Source organism: Salmo salar, chromosome 25 (genome assembly GCF_965601325.2).
Source record: "Salmo salar chromosome 25, fSalSal1, whole genome shotgun sequence".
Classification (NCBI taxonomy): Eukaryota; Metazoa; Chordata; class Actinopteri; order Salmoniformes; family Salmonidae; genus Salmo; species Salmo salar.
In genome coordinates this window covers 34286252-34308209 of record NC_138315.1, presented here as the reverse complement: position 1 = coordinate 34308209, position 21958 = coordinate 34286252, and the positions used below count along the sequence as shown (strand labels likewise).

The window sequence follows — 21958 nt, the reverse complement described above, 5'->3', positions numbered from 1 at the left end:
TTCAACTCTCTAGAGACAGCAGGAGCGGTAGAGATACTCTCAATGATCGACTATGAAAAGCCAACTGACATTTACTCTTGAGGTGCTGACTTGTTGCACCCTCGACAACTACTGTGATTATTATTATTTGACCCTGCTGGTCATTTATGAACATTTGAACATCTTGGCCATGTTCTGTTATAATCTCCACCCGGCACGTCCAGAAGAGGACTGGCCACCCCTCATAGCCTGGTTCCTCTCTAGGTTTCTTCCTAGGTTTACCTTTCTAGGGAGTTTTTCCTAGCCACCGTGCTTCTACACCTGCATTACTTGCTGTTTGGGGTTTTAGGCTGGGTTTCTGTACAGCACTTTGAGATATCAGCTGATGTAAGAAGGGCTATATAAATACATTTGATTTGATTTGTATGAGTGGGGTCACATTGCCAGACTTGTGACATCAGACACCTGTGCAATAGGACTAGGCTTAATGAGGATGCACATTTCTGAGAAGTTCAACACCTTGAAGGAAGATTACAAGGGTTTTAAAAGTGCATATATCCAATAGTGTGATTTTCCAGATTGTTCTGTTATTATGCAACTGTTAAAGCTGATTAACCAGCAGGATCTCCTGCCCAGTCAGTTAATTAGGTAAAGTGGGGTTTCTTTCTGGCAATTTCCACCCAAGTAGGCTAACAGGTTGAACGTCATGAGGCAAACCAATCCCCTGTTAGAAAACAAAAACAAAGGTTAATTTACAGTAGTATGCAAAGGTAGTTTGTTCCTCAAAACAATACGGTATTTTAAAATTAGAACAATAACCAATGGGCGTGTTGCGACCGAAGCCATCCGAAACGTCACACGTGTATTACACGTGTAGGGCGTGGCATAGGGGGAAGAAGCGGAGTCGATGCTTATAAAGCCTAGCTACCTTGTCCTATTCAGTCACCTGTGCGCTATTACACTTAACTGCTGGAGAACAGAGCATACGGCAGGACAAAATACGAATTATCGCTACATCGGAAGGACTGACGCAGGAAGAGACACATATCTACTGTCGCTAAAGAAGCAGGCTCACAGTCAAATCCTCAACTTGTGGATTGATGTTGTCAGTAGCTACAATATAGCGTAATGGGAATGGTGAGTGTGCATTTTTGTGATGACCGCCCGTTTTAAATTGTAGCCTGGACAATGCGTAATGGGTGCTAAAAAAGCAGAGAATGGACAAGCGATGGAGAAAAGAAAAAGCAGGTCGAGCACTTAAGTCACTATTTTATTGAACCCAGAATGCATGGAATGTAAATTAATGTAGGCTACTAGGTCAGGGTCAAATACTATTCTTTTTGACAAATTCAACCACACATTTTGCTCATTACTACGAGGCTACACACCTCCTTGGCAATGTGGACAGTGCGTGCGCTTTCTTTCTAGAATATTCCTTTGCTGCTGTATCATTGGTTGTGGTGCGTGCCACATGTCTTGATGGTGCTTTGACAACAATGCCCTGATCCCATATCTCCGATATCGGTTCATGTTGATACTGTATCTCAAACGGTCAGCTCCTGAGTCCCTTTTTAGCATCAGGGGGCATCTTGTCTAGAAAATGTCACCTTGAAGCTACCCATACAGCTGTCAGCATATCTATGCACACCACCATGTAATGATAGTAAAACAAGTCTTACAATACATGGATATTACTACATCACATGCGTTATAGCCTACCTGTCTGTTTTAAGCCTTTATAAAGAACATTATAAGACATTCTAAATTGTCATACATGCTCATAACAAGTAATAAAGTATTAAACTTTTCAAGTGTATCTAAGACAGTGAAGGCATTGGCACCCTCTTCTCTACCCTCGATTGATTTGTAGTATAGCATAACTTTGGCCAGGTCATATGCAAACGTTTCTGTTCCATTGAACAACCGTTTTTGTTGTTTTAGAAGGGTCTGCTGGCGACATGTAGTCCAATGAACACGGAGCTGAAGAGACAAACAAAGAGTTATTTTAGTGCAAGGGGCAGGGATAGGGCGGACGGTTGGGTTTATGCCAGCACGTGATGAGGGCTGAAATCACTAAATATGTAAACTACAGGCGGGAAGAATGACCGCTGTGTGCGGGTGGACAAGAAGAGTGATTGTCTTGGAGCATGTTGTTGGATCAGGACAGTTCTCTTACAGTTCTGTTAGTGTAGGATATTGAGGCCGGTCATGTTTGAGGTTGGTTGATGCTAAGTGATATTGAGCTGTAGATGATGCTAAAACTGACCAGAGAAATAGCCATCTAAAATATCATATTGTTTAGTAAATAATTTGCAAAGTTTGACTCGGGATAATGACTTCAGCTGCAATGGTCGGGGGATGATGTAATCATAATGCATCTAAGTCATGATTGAAAATGTATTTATTACATTTCAAATTACAATAACAAAAAAACATAGGACATCACTATATGTGTATTTTCTCTAAAGAAACATAAATTAACTAAAGTAAAAAAAAAAGGTCTGGGGTTACAATTGTATAAACCTATTATAGAGTTGTAAGAATACAATGAATACGAAGTAAAAATGTACTGCATTTGGGGACATATTTAAAATATTTGTTTTTGTATATGTAAAATTTACCAGATAATGAAGAAATTAACTACTAATTCAGTACTTTTGTTTTTATTTGAATAATAACGTATTACGTATTTCATTGTAAATACATGGGTCTTATTAATGAAATAAATAATGTAATTACTTGCCCCTAAACAACTTCAGAGTCACACTCATAAAAAATTTGTATAATAGTTTCCCCTTCATCACAGAAAAGGCATATGTCCTCTAAATCCATGCATTTAGACAAGTTATTGCAAGGGTATATTTTGTGCAAGATTTAAGTGAATTTCTCTAACTTTATTTTATATACAAAATTTGTGAGTGAGAAGCCAAACTTTCTTCCATTCAATTTCAGTAATGTATGCATTTCAGAAGAATTTCCCTCTAGGAGAGATCTTGTTCTTGGAGTTAAAAAGTTATCTTAAGAATGTATTATTACATTTGTTGTCCAGCAGGGAGAAACCTTCTAACAAGTTGTGCATCAATCGTGACATGTTCTCCAAAATACAAATGATATTTCATTAATTGAGTAAATCCTGAAGGTATTGCTTTGCATATAGAATTCAATTCTTTATAATGTATTTGTTTCCAAGAACTTTCTATAAGAGTATATTTCCTTTTTCAAATAAATCAAGCACAAATATAATATTTATTTCAAACCACTTAGGGAAGAACAAAGACTTGTTTTTTAACAACAATATCTTTGTTGTTCCACAGAAGTGTTTTGTGTGGGGATAAGTTGTGGATATAACACAGTTTCAGGCTAAAAGGGCTTGTTCATGAAATTTGGACAGTTTGATGGGTAATTTTGCTGGAGAGTAGTTGCACTTCCACAAATTGAAGACAAGACATTTTCATAAAAATATGACGGAATTAAGTACCCTATAGATTCAGAGCTAAGCATGCATCTTTTTCTTAATCCAGTTTACTTTAAAGGTATTATTGATAGCAATTCAATCTAGTACTTCAAGCCCACCATCAGCTCTTTTGTTTGATATTATTGATTTCTTAAATTAGTTTATTTTTCTATATAATGTCTGGAAAGTTTTGTTGCTATCAGGGTGGTCTGATCAGCTACAAATAGGGATAGAGCAGGGAAGACAATGTGACAGACCCTCTTTGGACAATAAAACCCTTCCAATAATAGAGGTCACGCTGGAGCCAGTTATTAAAGATGGATTTTTTTGTCTTTAATCTCTTGAATGAAATTGAGATGCTGACGGACAATATGTTTTTTTGCCATGTGCTCCCTTAAATATTTCAGTGTCTTTCACTGGAATATTGTCCATAGATTGGTAATTTGAGTTACATATGGACAATATTTATAATTAATTGAAATTAAGTTCCAGACCAGAAGCTGAAGAGAATTATTTGATAATAAGTTTAATAGCAACTTGATCCTTGTCTTTTAGAAACAGAGCTGTATCATCTGCTAACTGAGATTTATTTATTTATTTTCCAAATATTGAAATACCTTTTAATTCAGGGTTGTTTAAAATGCAACCAAAAGGAATAAGAAAGCTGAAATAGGACAACCCTGGAGTGCACTATGGTGAATATTAAATATTTTAGATGTGTTACGATTAATCATATTAGAAATATTAATATCTTTATAAAACATATTGATAACAGAGACGAAGCTAGGCCCAAAACCAAAAGTTTACAATGAATGTTTTAGGAATTTCTGTTCTTTTGTATCAAATGATTACAAAAGTGGAGGAATAAAATAATAGCCTCGGAGTCAATTGAATCAGCGTGATCAATCAAGTCTGAAACTAACCTAATGTTACAGCCAATGTGGCGACTTTTCATGAAGCCAGTTTGGTTTTTAATTAATGTGCTTTTGGCCCATTTTAAGTCTATCATATGCTAAAGTTATCAATTTATAATTTATATTTAATAATGTAATAGGTCTCAAATTAACTATGAAAAGGGGATCTTTATCAGGTTTTGGTATTAAGGAAATATTTTGTGGTAGTAATCATTTATCTCACCCACAGCTTGGCATTCTTGGAACATGTTGAATACTGGTCCCTCTAAATGTTCCCAAAAGTGTAAATAAAATTCCACAGAAAGACCATCTGTTCCAAGTGCTTTGCCCTTCTTTATATATTTAAGAGCATTTCCAATCTCTAGTATAGAAAACTTATCATCACATATGGATTTAAACTCATCAGAAATAATTGGAACATGGACACGTTTCACAAAATGTTCACATTCAATCTAGTTAAAATTTGATTTATACAGAATTTCATGAAAAGAATACACAAAGTTACAGATTATTTTAGGGTCTTGAACATGATGCAAAAAATGCTAATATTGGGTCTCATGACTTGAATGGGGTTTGTTCTACAAATGCTAAAATGTTAACATGTGGAAACAGAGCCAGGAAAACTAAACCAAAGCATGGATTGCTGTCATATCTTGTCCATAGACTGCTTACAGGGTAAGGAAACCAATATGTAATTTTGTAATTTGGGTGAACTATCCTGTTAAACAATATAGGCTACAAAGGCATTTTTGTTCTCTTTTCACATGGACTGAGCTGCTAGGCTTTTTAGTTTCTTACATGACATCATTAGTTTGCTTTGAAGCTCTGATAGGGGCATGGCTCTTAATCTTTTGGTTTAGCCAATACTTAGAGATTAGAGGGCTAAAGACAAAGTTACTGTAATTTGTAAATCTGTTAACCTCTATGGGCTAGGTGGGACGCAGTGTAATCCCGTGGCGCGTTATTCAAATACCTCAAATGCAAAAACGTCAATTTTTCAAACATATGACTATTTTACACCATTTTAAAGACAAGACTCTCGTTAACCTCTTGGGGCTAGGTGGGACGCTAGCGTGCCACCTGTGGTGCACTCCATCAACAGCAGGTGCATTTCAAGAGCGGCAAATTTGAATCCAAATAAATGTCAAAATTCAAATTTTTCAAAAATACAACTATGTTACACCATTTGAAAGATAAACATCTCCTTAATCTAACCACGTTTTACGATTTCAAAAAGGTTTTACGGCGAAAGCATAAATTTAGAGTATGTTAGGACAGTACATTTACAAGAGTTGTGTGTAATGTTTTGTCAAGTCAAAGACAGGGTCACCAAAACCATAAAACCAGCTAAAATGATACACTAACCTTTTACAATCTCCATCAGATGACACTCCTAGGACATTATGTTAGACAATGCATGCATTTTTAGTTCTATCAAGTTCATATTTATATACAAAAACAGCGTTTTACTATGGCATTGATGTTGAGGAAATCGTTTCCCTCCAATAACCGGCAGTCAAGTCAGCGTCAGAAATTAAATAATTAAAATTAGAAAACATTGTTAAAATATTATATTGTCATTTAAAGAATTATAGATTTACATCTTTTGAACGCAATCAACTTGCCAGATTTAAAAATAACCTTACTGGGAAATCACACTTTGCAATAATCTGAGCACTGTGCCCAGAAAAATACGCGTTGCGATACAGACTAGACGTCATGTTGGGGAGATCTAAAATCGAAAATACTATGTAAATAATCCATTACCTTTGATTCTCTTCATCAGATGTCACTTCCAGGTATCACAGGTCCATAACGAATGTAGTTTTGTTCAAAAAAGCTCATCATTTATGTCCAAAAATCTCCGTCTCGTTAGCACATGATGTAAGCCAGCCGGACTTCTCGTCATGAACGAGGGGAAAAAATATATTTCCGTTCGTTCAAACATGTCAAACGTTGTATAGCATAAATCATTAGGGCCTTTTTTAACCAGAACATGAATAATATTCAAGGTGGACGAATGCATAGCCTTTTATAACGTATTGGAACGAGGGTACCCAACATGAAGTAGCGCGCCAGGTGTCTAATGGGACATCACCGTTCCATGGCTCTTGTTCGGTCAGATCTCCCTCCAGAAGACTCAAAACACTTTGTAAAGGCTGGTGACATCTAGTGGAAGCAATAGGAAGTGCCAAAATATTCCTAAACCCCTGTGTCTTTCAATGGGATAGCTTTAAAGTCAATACAACACATCAGGTATCCACTTCCTGTCAGAAAATGTCTCAGGGTTTTGCCTGCCAAATGAGTTCTGTTATACTCACAGACACCATTCAAACAGTTTTGGAAACTTTAGAGTGTTTTCTATCCATATATAATAAGTATATGCATATTCTAGTTACTGGGTAGGATTAGTAACCAGATTAAATCGGGTACATTTTTTTTATCCAGACGTGCAAATGCTGCCCCCTAGACCCAACAGGTTAATCTAACCACACTGTCCGATTTCAAAAAGGCTTTACAACGAAAGCAAAACATTAGATTATGTCAGCAGAGTACCCAGCCAGAAATAATCAGACACCCATTTTTCAAGCTAGCATATAATGTCACATAAACCCAAACCACAGCTAAATGCATCACTAACCTTTGATCTTCATCAGATGACAACCCTAGGACATTATGTTATACAATACATGCATGTTTTGTTCAATCAAGTTCATATTTATATCAAAAACCAGCTTTTTACATTAGCATGTGACTAGCATGTGACTAGCATTCCCACCGAACACTGCCGGTGAATTTACTAAATTAATCACGATAAACGTTCACAAAAAGCATAACAATTATTTTAAGAATTATAGATACAGAACTCCTCTATGCACTCGATATGTCCGATTTTAAAATAGCTTTTCGGTGAAAGCACATTTTGCAATATTCTCAGTAGATAGCCCGGCACCACAGGGCTAGCTATTTAGACACCCAGCAAGTTTAGCACTCACCAAAGTCAGATTTACTATAAGAAAAATGTTATTACCTTTGCTGTCTTCGTCAGAATGCACTCCCAGGACTTCTACTTCAATAACAAATGTTGGTTTGGTCCCAAATAATCCATTGTTATATCCAAATAGCGGCGTTTTGTTCGTGCGTTCAAGACACTATCCGAAAGGGTAAATAAGGGTGACGAGCATGGCGCAATTCGTGACAAAAAAATTCTAAATATTCCATTACCGTACTTCGAAGCATGTCAACCGCTGTTTAAAATCAATTTTTATGCCATTTTTCTCATAAAAAAGCGATAATATTCCGACCGGGAATCTGCGTTTAGGTAAACAGACGAAAGAAAATAAAGCATGGGGTCGACTCGGGCACGCGCCTAAGCCCATAGTACTCTGATCGGCCACTTGCCAAAAGCGATAATGTGTTTCAGCCAGAGCCTGCCTCGATATCGTTCAGCTTTTTCCCGGCCTCTAAGAGCCTATGGGAGCCGTAGGAAGTGTCACGTTATAGCAAAGATCCTCAGTCTTCAATAAAAAGAGACAAGATGAAACACAACTTGTCAGACAGGCCACTTCCTGCATGGAATCTTCTCAGGTTTTGGCCTGCCATATGAGTTCTGTTATACTCACAGACACCATTCAAACAGTTTTAGAAACTTTAGGGTGTTTTCTATCCAAAGCCAATAATTATATGCATATTCTAGTTACTGGGCAGGAGTAGTAACCAGATTAAATCGGGTACGTTTTTTTATCCGGCCGTGTCAATACTGCCCCCTAGCCCTAACAGGTTAACATGCTCAGTTTAATTCACCTGTTAAAGCTTTCCCCCGCCCTCCTTTGTTCTGGGTAACCTCAGAGAATAATATCAACGTATACGCTGATTTGGTGAGTGAGTTTATAAGGAAGTGTATATGAGATGTTGTACCCTGTGACTATTTAAACCTACCCTAACCAGAAACCGTGGATAGATGGGGACATTTGTGTAAAACTGAAAGCGCGAACCACTGCATTTAACTATGGAAAGGCGACTGGGGAATATGGCCGAATACAAACAGTGTAGTTATTCCCTCCGCAAGGCAAGCAAAATGTGAGTATAGAGACAAAGTCGAATGGCAATTCAACGGCTCAGACACGAGATGTATGTGGCAGGGTCTACAGACAATCCCAGACTACAAAACGAAAACCAGCCACATCACGGACAGACGTCTTGCTTCCAGACAAACTAAACACCTTCTTTGCCCACTGAGGATAATACAGTGTCACTGACGCGGCCCGCTGCCAAGGACTGTGGGCTCTCCTTCTCCGTGGCCGATGTGAGCAAGACATTTAAACGTGTTAACCCTCGCAAGGCTGCCGGCCTTGATGGCATCCCTAGCCGCATCCTTAGAGCATGTGCAGACCAGCTGGCTGGTTTGTTTACGGACATATTCAATCTCTCCCTATCCCAGTCTGCTGTCCCCACATGCTTCAAGATGGCCACCATTTTTCCTGTACCCAACAATGTAAAGGTAACTGAACTAAATGACTATCGCCCCGTAGCACTCACTTCTGTCATCATGAAGTGCTTTGAGAGACTAGTCAAGGATCATATCACCTCCACCTTACCTGTCACTTCACCTAGACCCACTTCAATTTGCTTACCGCCCCAATAGGTCCACAGACAATGCAATTGCCTGCACACTGCCCTATCCCATCTGGACAAGAGGAATACCTATGGAAGAATGCTGTTCATTGACAACAACTCAGCATTCAACACCATAATACCCTCCAAGCTCATCATTAAGCTTGATGCCCTGGGTCTCAACCCCACCCTGTGCAGTTTGGTCCTGGACTTCCTGATGGGCCACCCACAGGTGGTGAAGGTAGGAAACAACATCTCCACTTCGCTGATCCTCAACACTGGGGTCCCACAAGGGTGCGTGCTCAGCCCCCTCCTGTACTCCGTTCACCCATGACTGCATGGCCATGCATGCCTCCAACTTAATCAAGTTTGCAGAATGCACAACAGTAGTAGGCTTTATTACCAACAACAATGAGACAGCCTACAGGGAGGAGGTGAGGGCTCTCGGAGTGTGGTGTCAGAAAAATAACTTAAACAAAACAAAGGACATGATCGTGGACTTCAGGAAACCGCAGAGGGAGCACCTCCATATCCACATCAACGGGACAGTAGTGGAGAAGGTGGACATTTTAAGTTCAGGAGGCTGAAGAAATATGGCTTGTCACTTAAAACCCTCACAAGCTTTTACAGATGCACAATTGAGAGCATCTTGTTGTGCTGTATCACCAACTGGTAAGGCAACTGCACCGCCCACAACCGCAGGGCTCTCCAGAGGGGGTGCGGTCTGCACAACTGGTCAAACTACCTGCCCTCCAAGACGCCTACAGCACACAATGTCACAGGACGGTCAAAAAGATCAAGGACAACAACCACCCGAGCCACTGCCTGTTCACCCCGCTATCATCCAGAAGGCGAGCTCAGTACAGGTGCATCAAAGCTGGAACCGAGAGTGAAAAACAGCTTCTATCTCAAGGCCATCAGACTGTTAAACGGCCATCACTAGCACAGAGGCTGCTGCCTACATACAGACTTGAAATCATTGGCCACTTTAATAAATGGAACACTAGTCACTTTAAAAATGTTTCCATATCTTGCATTACTCATCTCATATGTATATACTGTATTCTATACTATCTATCGCATCTTAGCCTATGCTGCTCTGTCATTGCTCATCCATATATTTATATATTCTTATTCCATTCCTTTACTTAGATTTGTGTGTATTAGGTATATGTTGTGGAAACTAGAAGCACAAGCATTTCGCTACACTCACAATAACATCTGCTAACCATGCGTAAGTGACCAGTAAAATCTGATTTGACTTTTGTGTTTTCTCAGAAATTCTGCCTCAGAGGTCTTGTATAAATGTGTCACCTTTCTCACTTCCTGTCGAAAAAGGGCTCTAATCAAGTGTTTTGTCTTTGCTGTCTTGCAGGAATGTAAATTCTAGGCTATACTAGACTGGAGGCCTGCAGCATCCTCCTTTAAACCGGGAGCGTCCTCATTCCTGGTAGATTCTCCCCCGAACGCACACCCCTAGTGCATTTGACCAGACGGTGGATACTACAGCGTCCATGCAGACAGCAAACCAAAGGATAGTGTTTTTATTGCCCTTCTGTTACTTTAAACTTTGATTTTTGCAGGGTTTGAAAGGAGTTTTTCATCAGTTTTGAGCGAGTAATTCTGTTTAGCACTCGCAATGAGTATGGGTACTGGTGTCATGGAGGCAGCGGACATAGCTGTGGTGGCTCTGTACTTCATCCTGGTGCTGGGCATCGGGTTCTTTGCCATGTGGAAGGCCAACCGCAGCACGGTGAGTGGATACTTCCTGGCAGGACGCTCCATGACATGGGTGGTGATCGGAGCGTCGCTGTTTGTCAGTAACATTGGCAGTGAACACTTCATAGGCCTGGCGGGGTCGGGAGCAGCCAGCGGCTTTGCTGTGGGAGCATGGGAGTTTAACGCTCTTCTCCTGCTGCAGCTGCTGGGCTGGGTGTTCATTCCTGTGTATATCCACTCTGGGGTGTACACCATGCCGGAGTACCTGTCCAAACGCTACGGAGGTAATAGGCTAAAGGTGTACTTTGCTGCCCTTTCTGTGCTGCTCTATATCTTCACCAAGATCTCTGTGGACTTATACGCCGGTGCGCTTTTCATCCAGGAGTCGTTGGGCTGGAACCTCTATCTGTCCATCATCCTGCTCATCAGTATGACCGCAGTGCTTACAGTCACCGGTGGCCTGGTCGCAGTCATGTACACGGACACCCTCCAGGCCGTGCTGATGATCGGTGGAGCTCTCAGCCTGACCGTCATCAGCCTGATCAAGGTCGGAGGTCTTGAAGGGGTTCGGACCAAGTACATGTTAGCTGTCCCAAATGTAACAGCTATCCTGGCCAGTGGGAACTTCACCTACTCAGCTTCCTGCCGCATTGAGCCCAAGCCAGATTCCCTGCGGATCCTCCGGGGCCCACTGGACGAGGATATCCCCTGGCCTGGCTTCCTTCTGGGCCAAACCCCAGCCTCCATCTGGTACTGGTGTGCCGACCAGGTCATCGTCCAGAGGGTGCTGGCTGCTAAGAACATTGCCCATGCCAAGGGTGCCACGCTGATGGCTGGCTTCCTGAAGGTCCTGCCCATGTTCATTATCGTCATCCCCGGGATGATCTCACGGATCCTGTTTGCGGATGAGATTGCCTGCATCGGACCGGAGCACTGCCTGGCCGTTTGCGGCTCTAAGGCGGGTTGCTCCAATATCGCGTATCCGCGACTGGTCATGTCAGTGATGCCCATGGGACTGCGAGGGCTGATGATGGCTGTGATGATTGCAGCTCTCATGAGTGATCTGGACTCCATCTTTAACAGTGCTAGCACCATCTTCACCCTGGACATCTACCAGAGCGCAAGGCGTAGTGCATCCCAGAAAGAGCTACTGTTGGTGGGCCGGCTGTTCGTGGTGTTCATGGTAGTCATCAGTATTGCCTGGATCCCTGCCATCATCGAGATGCAGGGCGGCCAGATGTATCTCTACATACAGGAAGTAGCTGGATACCTGACCCCGCCCATCGCCGCCCTCTTCATGCTGGGTGTGTTCTGGAAGCGTTGCAACGAAAGAGGTGCATTCTGGGGCGGTATGACCGGATTCGTGCTGGGTACCACCCGGCTGATTCTGGCGTTTATTTATCGCGAGCCTCCCTGTGACCAGCCAGACGACAGGCCTTTCTTCATTACACATGTCCACTACATGTATGTGGCTGCTGGGCTGTTCTGGGTATCTGGACTGGTGGCTGTGGTCGTCAGTCTCTGCACCCCTCCTCCAGATGAGGAGCAGATTCGCACCACCACATTATGGGGCCTGCGTAACATTGGAAAGCTTCCCCCCAAAGACCGTGAGGAGATGTACAAGCTGACGGATAAGAGCCCTGTGCAGTTAAATGGGAATGGAGGCCTCTATAAGGATCTGCCCCCAGACATCTGTAGAGCTAGGTGTCTAGATGGGGAGGACGTCACGTTGCTAACGCCGCCTAATGACCATGACCCCACGACCCCCAGCGACGGGACAACCCCGGCAACGACTCCAGCAACACCTGCCAACCAGTTTGATAATGGTCACGCAGGGCTCATGCATGCAGAGGAAGGTTGTTGTGGGGAGGGTGGGAGGGGCATGCGTCTGTTGGAGTGGTTCTGTGGGTTTAAAGAAGCAGCATACAATGCCCATCCCAAAAGGACAGAAGAGGACAAGAGAGCCGTCATAGAGATGTTGTACGAGCCACCCAGAACCAAACTGCTGCTCAACTGTGGGCTGTTTCTGGTCTGCTCGTTGGGAATATTCCTGTTTGTCTACTTCTCTCAATAGATTGGACCAAATTAGGGGTTGTTGGGGATTGTTTCAAAGACAGTTACAATTTTCTGAGATTTGATGTGAATCTGAAGAATTTACAGTGCAGCTTCCTAAAAATGATTCACTGAGCTTTTTGAAATCATTCTTTCGAAATGATTGAAGCTTCTCCCCCTTGTCACATTAAAATAATCAAACTCCAAAGCACTTTGTGGTATCCTAATAGTGTCCTTCAGATTTTCCATATACTTCTATGCTACTGTATGATTACTAGATGCTTATTAGCATATGTGAATAAGACGTATGAATTTCTTGTTTATTAGAGATTATTAGTCTGCTTCTGTGTTATTCCAAAGCCCTTTTTTGTGTTTCTTTGTAGGGCAATTTTAAGAAACCAGCTCAAGGCCTTAGTTATAATATATAATACAGTGCCTATGGAAAGTATTCAGATCCCTTGAATTTTTCCACATTTTGTTAGGTAACAAACAGCCTTATTCTAAAATGAATGAAATTATTTTTTTCCTCAATCTACACACAATACCCCATAATGACAAAGCAAAAACAGGTTTTTAGAAGAAAAAAAAATCTAAACAAATGACAAAAAAAAGGAAATAACACATTTGTGTAAGTATTCAGACCCTTTACTCAGTACTTTGTTGAATCACATTTGGCAGCGATTACAGCCTTGAGTATTCTTGGGTATGATGCTACAAGTTTGGCACACTTGTATTTGAGAAGTTTCTCCCCATTCTTCTCTGCAGATCCTCTCAAGCTCTGTCAGGTTGGATGGGGAGCGTTGATTTACAGCTATTTTCAGGTCTCTCCAGAGATGTTCGATCGGGTTCAAGTCCGGGCTCTGGCTGGGCCACTCAAGGACATTCATAGACTTGTCCCAAAGCGACTCCTGCGTTGTCTTGGCTGTGTGCTTAGCGTCGTTGTCCTGTTGGAAGGCAAACCTTCGACTCAGACTGGGGTCTTTTTGGACCAGGTTTTCATCAAGGATCTCTCTGTCCTTTTCTCCGTTCATCTTTGCCTCGATCCTGACTAGTCTCCCTGTTCCTGCCGCTGACAAACATCCCCACGGCATGATGCTGCCACCACCATGCTTCACCGCAGGGATAGTGCCAGGATTCCTCCAGACGTGACACTTGGCATTCAGGCCAAAGAGTTCAATCTTGATTTCATCAGAACAGAGAATCTTCTTTCTCATGGTCTGAGAGTCCTTTAGGTGCCTTTTGGCAAACTCCAAGTGGGCTGTCATGTGCCTTTTACTGAGGAGTGGCTTCCATCTGGCCACTACCATAAAGGCGTGATTGGTGGAGTGCTACAGAAATGGTTGTCTTTCTGGAAGGTTCTCCCATCTCCAAAGAGGAGCTCTGTGAGTGACCATCGGGTTCTTGTTCACCTCCCAGACCAAGGCCCATCTCACACGATTCCTCAGTTTGGTCAGGCGGCCAGCTCTAGGAAGAGTGGTTCCAAACTTCTTCCATTTACGAATGATGGAGGCCACTGTTCTTGGAGACCTTCAATGCTGCAGAAATGTTTTGGTACCCTTTCCTAGATCTGTGCCTCGACACAATCCTGTCTCTGAGCTCTATTAGCAATTCCTTCCACCTCATGGCATGGTTTTTGCTTTGACTTACACTGTCAACTGTGGGACCTTTTTATAGATGTGTGTGCCTTTCCAAATCATGTCCAATCAATTGAATTTACCATAGGTGGACTCTAATCAAGTTGTAGAAACATCTCAAGGATGGTCAATGGAAACAGGATGCACCTGAGTTCAATTTCAAGTCTCATAGCAAAAGGTCTGAATACTTATGTAAATAAGGTATTTCTGTTTTTTATATTTTACTTTTATGGGGTATTGTGTGTAGATTGCTGAGGATTTTTACAATTTAATACATTTTAGATTAAGGCTGTAAAGTAACACAATTTGGAAAAAGTTAAGGGGTCTGAATCTTTTCTGAAGGCACTGTATATGCTATTTAGCAGACGCTTTTATCCAAAGCAACCCACGGTCATGCAAACATTTTACGTATTGGTGGGCCCGGGAATTGAACCCAATGTCCTGGCGTCGCAAGCGCCATGCTCTACCAACTGAGCTACGGAGGACCAACTGAAAGTTATGCAGGGACCATGCAGTGTTATGCAGGGGCCACCGCAAAATGACACTACAGCGTCACTCTCTACCACCGTTAGATGTAGAATAAAACTCTGAAATTATTATTTTTTATTCCTATAAGCTTTATACATTGTTTGTAAATGTGGTGTGGCTATGGTTGCAAATGCTTTGAGTTTACAAAAATATTTTTGTTTTCATGTTTGGACAGTTACTTTTTATTTACAATTCTTAAGAATACTTAGGTGAGTTGCTGTAGAGTAGGAGATGTCAAAATAATTGTGTTAAATGTAAGTATGTTTGACAATTTGTTGAGAATATAATTTTTTTGTTTTAACTGTATTGTAGCATTGCAAAGAATTGAACATATCAATTAATGGTCATGGTTACACTTTCATAATGTGTTGTGTATGATTAGGCTAGCTACTGTTTGGAATTTCTCATGGTGTTTGACTTAATGTTTTTTTTTCTTCCAAGGTTAATGTTGTGAAATTGTTCAGTGAGCTACTTTGTTAACTTGGTGATAAACCACACTAAAATCGAGCCCAGTTGTTTTTTTGGTTTCTTTTGTTTACCCTTTTTATATATTCCTGAATTTGTTGCTGTATTTTAAATGGTTTATAATTTTATCTGATTTGAGTGCGTACTGTATTTCATAGAAACCTATTTTACCAAATGTGTCTTCGTGTGCAATGCTAAAGCCTATCTAATGGAGATTGACATGTGATTTTCAGACTTCTTTTTTTCTTTTTTGCAAATGTAGGCTTTGCTAACCATCCCCTGTTCCCAGTCTGGTTAATGGAGGATTATTGTATATATCTCTGAGAATCAGGTAAAGACTGTATTGAGAAGAATAGATTTGTTTCTTTTTCTTAGAGAAATATATAATGTTATTTTTATGGATTTTATTTTTAGAAAGAAATCAACAAATAAAGTTCCTGTGGAAAATAATAAACTTGTGTTGAATGTCTTATTTTTTTAACATTTTTGTTTTGTCCTCACATTAATTAAAAGGGTATAAAAAAAACATGGTTGTCTTCTGGAAAGTTCAAATTCACTGTCTAACATGAATCCCTGGGGCTTAGTGCCTCATATGTAACCCTGGGGCCTATTAATAATCTGTTCAAAAATTGGAGGGGATTGGATGATTCAAGGCTTCTTTACAGATGATGCAGCCAAGGAGAAGGCCAGATCAGTTTCTCATAAATGTCTCTATCACCTCTTTTCTCCCCACCTCCTGCATATCTTAATCTGTCATCCTCCACTGTCTTGCTCCCCCTCCGCAATTTTCCACAGTAGTGTGACTTGCCTGACATATCCAGTAAAACAGCTTTTAAGTCAAATAAATTGCTACATACTTTTTAAACATACAGTGCCTTGCGAAAGTATTCGGCCCCCTTGAACTTTTCGACCTTTTGCCACATTTCAGTCTTCAAACATAAAGATATAAAACTGTAATTTTTTTGTGAAGAATCAACAAGTGGGACACAATCATGAAGTGGAACGAAATCTATTGGATATTTCAAACTTTTTTAACAAATTAAAAAACTGAAAAATTGGGCGTGCAAAATTATTCAGCCCCCTTAAGTTAATACTTTGTAGCGCCACCTTTTGCTGCAATTACAGCTGTAAGTCGCTTGGGGTATGTCTCTATCAGTTTTGCACATCGAGAGACTGACATTTTTGCCCATTCCTCCTTGCAAAACAGCTCGAGCTCAGTGAGGTTGGATGGAGAGCGTTTGTGAACAGCAGTTTTCAGTTCTTTCCACAGATTCTCGATTGGATTCAGGTCTGGACTTTGACTTGGCCATTCTAACACCTGGATATGTTTATTTGTGAACCATTCCATTGTAGATTTTGCTTTATGTTTTGGATCATTGTCTTGTTGGAAGACAAATCTCCGTCCCAGTCTCAGGTCTTTTGCAGACTCCATCAGGTTTTCTTCCAGAATGGTCCTGTATTTGGCTCCATCCATCTTTCCATCAATTTTAACCATCTTCCCTGCCCCTGCTGAAGAAAAGCAGGCCCAAACCATGATGCTGCCACCACCATGTTTGACAGTGGGGATGGTGTGTTCAGGGTGATGAGCTGTGTTGCTTTTACGCCAAACATAACGTTTTGCATTGTTGCCAAAAAGTTCGATTTTGGTTTCATCTGACCAGAGCACCTTCTTGCACATGTTTGGTGTGTCTCCCAGGTGGCTAGTGGCAAACTTTAAACGACACTTTTTATGGATATCTTTAAGAAATGGCTTTCTTCTTGCCACTCTAACATAAAGGCCAGATTTGTGCAGTATACGACTGATTGTTGTCCTATGGACAGAGTCTCCCACCTCAGCTGTAGATCTCTGCAGTTCATCCAGAGTGATCATGGGCCTCTTGGCTGCATCTCTGATCAGTCTTCTCCTTGTATGAGCTGAAAGTTTACAGGGACGGCCGCGTCTTCGTAGATTTGCAGTGGTCTGATACTCCTTCCATTTCAATATTATCGCTTGCACAGTGCTCCTTGGGATGTTTAGAGCTTGGGAAATCTTTTTGTATCCAAATCCGGCTTTAAACTTCTCCACAACAGTATCTCGGACCTGCCTGGTGTGTTCCTTGTTCTTCATGATGCTCTCTGCGCTTTAAACGGACCTCTGAGACTATCACAGAGCAGGTGCATTTATACGGAGACTTGATAACACACAGGTGGATTCTATTTATCATCATTAGTCATTTAGGTCAACATTGGATCATTCAGAGATCCTCACTGAACTTCTGGAGAGAGTTTGCTGCACTGAAAGTAAAGGGGCTGAATAATTTTGCACGGCCAATTTTTAAGTTTTTTATTTGTTAAAAAAGTTTAAAATATCCAATAAATTTCATTCCACTTCATAATTGTGTCCCACTTGTTGTTGATTCTTCACAAAAAAATACAGTTTTATATCTTTATGTTTGAAGCCTGAAATGTGGCAAAAGGTCGAAAAGTTCAAGGGGGCCGAATACTTTCGCAAGGCACTGTATAAACAAATTCCTTTATAAATGTTTCTAAGTTAATGTCTAAAGAATTCCACCCTGAAACATATAATTCTAATAATGTATGTGTGGGACAAGTTTAGAGCGAGGAAACAGAGGCTGGTAGACTACACATGATAACTCTGAAAAAGCTGATGACAGGAGAGCATGTTTATCACTTCCAAGGCCTCTCTAATATAGGGAGGAGAGGAGAGAACAGCGAGAAACTGCCAAGGCTGGTAGAAAAGTGATAAACATGTCTCTGTGTGTGCGTAGAGGGGGTTATAAAGACTGTTCAAATTTTGGTTGACGGGAGAGCTCTCATGAAAAAACTACAACGAACCTTTTGCAGAATCTGAGTCTGCCTAATTCTTATTAATCCTAGCTTTACAACCTAGGGGGAATTGGTCAAAGCTATAGTGATTGTTATCATCATTGGGATTGAAAATTCTCGTGACAGCTTGGTCCTTCGAGCCGGATCTCAATACCTGTTTCAGTCGTCCCATGGGAGCGCCGAAACCCGTGCACGGGTGGATCAGAGATACGTAGATTAAAGACCTAGCCCCATTCTGAGGGTTCTTTACAGGCCGGTGGCGAACTGGTACACGACAGAAACGGTGACGAGATCCAACCTACATTGAATTCTCAGCTGCAAGATGAGGTCAGTAATCTTTATTCATTAGTTTGGGGTTAAATTCTAAACTTACTAAAATTGACTTAGAATGGACTGGATTAAATTCCTATAAAGCATTGGTCAAGATAAACGTGAAGGAGGATTTTAACTGTAAAACTAACTGTAAGTAAGATTTCTATCGGGTATACCGTCCATAGAATCTAATGTAGAGAAAGTTTAAGGCAAAAGTATCTATGTTAGTGTTGGCGGCACTGGGTCACAGATCTCAGGAAGAAATTTCGAAGTAAGTAAGTTTGGGTCCGTAATGACCCAAGGTATCTGTGGCCACTACCACTACCAATATAAACTATCTAACAGTAAGACCTAAAAGTAAAACTGGTTGATATAAATAATCCGGAAAGCATAATGTAGAAGGCAAAATATAATCATATAAATATGGATAAGAAGGAGATTAAAATAGTTAACAGATAGAAATCCCGCTAGGATTGAACGTGTTGAGTATTGGTGTAGAGACACATTAAGATAATTAACAGATAGAAATCCCGCTGGGATTGAACTTGTTGAGTATTGGTGTATAGTAGGAGGGAAACCTAAAATAGAGCGTGTGAGATATGAGATATTAACCGAGTCAAAAGTCATAAGAAGCGGTAATTCGCTCACGTGTGAGACCTAATATTCGATCAAAAATCACCTCTATAGATAAGTTTCAATAAAGTAGGCCAGGGACATAATTTGTATGAATATACAGTGGGCTCCAAAATTACTGGCACCCCTGACTGGCAATGCACAAACAATACTTAAAATAATATAAACAAAATAATTATAGAGAGAAACTCAAAATACCAACATGTGAGAAATACTGTACTTTATTAATGTTTCAATGAAACCCACCAAAATCATACAATTATTTAATAGAAAATACATTTCACCAAAATCAAAGTTTCATAATTATTAGCACTCCTCATTTAGTACTTAGTGCAACCACCTCTGGCAAGGATAACAGCATGGTCTTGTCCTGTAATGTTTGACAAGGTTAAGGAACACATTTGGAGGGATTTTGGACCATTCCTCTATGCAGATCCTTTCAAGATCCTTCACATTCTTGGGTTTGCGCTTATCAACTGCCCTCTTCAACTCAGCCCACAGGTTTTCGATTGGATGGAGGTCCGGCGACTGAGATGGCCATGGCAGAAAATTGATTTTGTTGTCACAGAACCATTTCTGTTTGGATTTTGAGGTATATTTTGGGTCATTGTCTTGTTGGAAAGTCCACATTCAGGCAAGTCCCAGCCTTCTGGCAGAGGCAACCAGATTGTCAGCCAAAATTGCCTGGTACTTGGTGGAATTCATTATGCCATCAATCTTAACCTCTGGAATTAAAACAGCCCCAAGACATCACTGACCCACCACCATATTTCACCGTGAGTATAAGGTGCCTCTCCTTGTATGCATCTCTGTTTCGACGCCAAACATGCCGATGCTGTATCTGACCAAAACGTTCAATTTTGGTCTCATCTGACCAGAGCACCTTCTTCCAATCATAATTTAAATGACGTTTGGCAAACTCCAAGCGCTTGCGTCTGTGTCTTTGAGTCATTAACCTGTCTGGGCTAGGGGGCAGTATTTTCACGGCCGGATGAAAAATGTACCCAATTTAAAAAGGTTACTACTCTGGCCCAGAAACTAGAATATTAGTAGATTTGGATAGAAAACACTCTGAAGTTTCTAAAACTGTTTGAATGGTGTCTGTGAGTATAACAGAACTCATATGGCAGGCAAAAACCTGAGAAGATTCCTTACAGGAAGCGCCCTCTCTGACCATTTCTTGGGCTTCTACACTCTCTTTATTGAAAACTGAGGATCTCTGCTGTAACGTGACACTTCCTACGGCTCCCATAGGCTCTCAGGCGGCAAAAGGCTGAATGATGTCTTTGCAGGCCCTGGCTGAAAAACACTAGCGCATTTGGATAATGGTCGATCAGAGAAAAATGAGACTGAGGCGCGTGCACGAGGCGACACCATGTTTTTATTTTCTCTGTCTTTGAACGTAAACAGGGTTTCCCGGTCGGAATATTATCGCTTTTTTACTAGAAAAATCACATAAAAATTGATTTTAAACAGCGGTTGACATGCTTCGAAGTACGGTAATGGAATATTTAGAATTTTTTTTGTCACGAAACGCGTCGGGCGCATCACCCTTCGTCACCCTTCGGATAGTGTCTTGAACGCACGAAGAAAACAGAGGATATTTGAACATAACTATGGATTATTTTGAACCAAACCAACATTTTGAAGTAGAAGTCCTGGGAGTGCATTCTGACGAAGAACAGCAAAGGTAATCAAATTTTTCTAATAGTAAATCGGAGTTTGGTGAGGGCCAAACTTGGTGGGTGTCAAAATAGCTAGCCTGTGATGGCCGGGCTATCTACTCCGAATATTGCAAAATGTGCTTTTGCCGAAAAGCTATTTTAAAATCGGACATAGCGATTGCATAAAGGAGTTCTGTATCTATAATTCTTTAAATAATTGTTATGTTTTTTGTGAACGTTTAACGTGAGTAATTTAGTAAATTCACCGGAAGTGTTCGGTGGGAATGCTAGTCACATGCTCGTCACATGCTAATGTAAAAAGCTTGTTTTTGATATAAATATGAACTTGACTGAACAAAACATGCATGTATTGTATAACATAATGTCCTAGGAGTGTCATCTGATGAAGATCATCAAAGGTTAGTGCTGCATTTAGCTGTGGTTTTGGTTTTTGTGAGATTATATGCTAGCTTGAAAAATGGGTGTCTGATTATTTCTGGCTGGGTACTCTGCTGACATAATCTAATGTTTTGCTTTCGTTGTAAAGCCTTTTTGAAATCGGACAGTGTGGTTAGATTAACGAGAGTCTTGTCTTTAAAATGGTGTAAAATAGTCATATGTTTGAGAAATTGAAGTAATAGCATTTCTAAGGTATTTGAATAACGCGCCACGGGATTCCACTGGCTGTTGAGTAGGTGGGACGATTTCGTCCCACATACCCTAGAGAGGTTAAAGCTATTTTAAAATCTGACACAGTGGTTGCATACAGGGGTAGTCTATCTATAATTCTTTAAATAATTGTTATATATTTTGTCAACGTTTATGATGAGTATTTTTGTAAATTAATGTGCACATTCACAGGACGTTTTGATTGAAATACATTTTCTGAACATCACGCGCCAATGTAAAATACTGTTTTTGGATATAAATATGAACTTTATCGAACAAAACATACATGTATTGTGTAACATAATGTCCTAGGAGTGTCATCTGATGAAGATCGTCAAAGGTTAGTGCTTCATTTAGCTGTGTTTTGGGTTTTATTGACACATATCCTTGCTTGGAAAATGGCTGTGATTATTTTTGTCTATGTACTCTCCTAACATAATCTAATGTTTTGCTTTCGCCGTAAAGCCTTTTTGAAATTGGACAATGTGGTTACAT

At 40.7% G+C, this 21958-nt stretch overlaps 1 protein-coding gene across 1 annotated transcript; it reads left to right on the top strand.

Annotated features, from left to right (window-relative positions):
• The first annotated feature begins 853 nt into the window (after window positions 1-853).
• Window positions 854-15813, top strand: LOC106586629 (sodium/myo-inositol cotransporter). Its single transcript, XM_014174119.3, has 2 exons — window positions 854-1116; window positions 10337-15813. Exon 2 carries the CDS (start codon window positions 10601-10603, stop codon window positions 12752-12754), a length of 2154 nt encoding a protein of 717 aa, XP_014029594.2. The 5' UTR covers window positions 854-1116; window positions 10337-10600; the 3' UTR covers window positions 12755-15813.
• Window positions 15814-21958: the final 6145 nt, after the last annotated feature.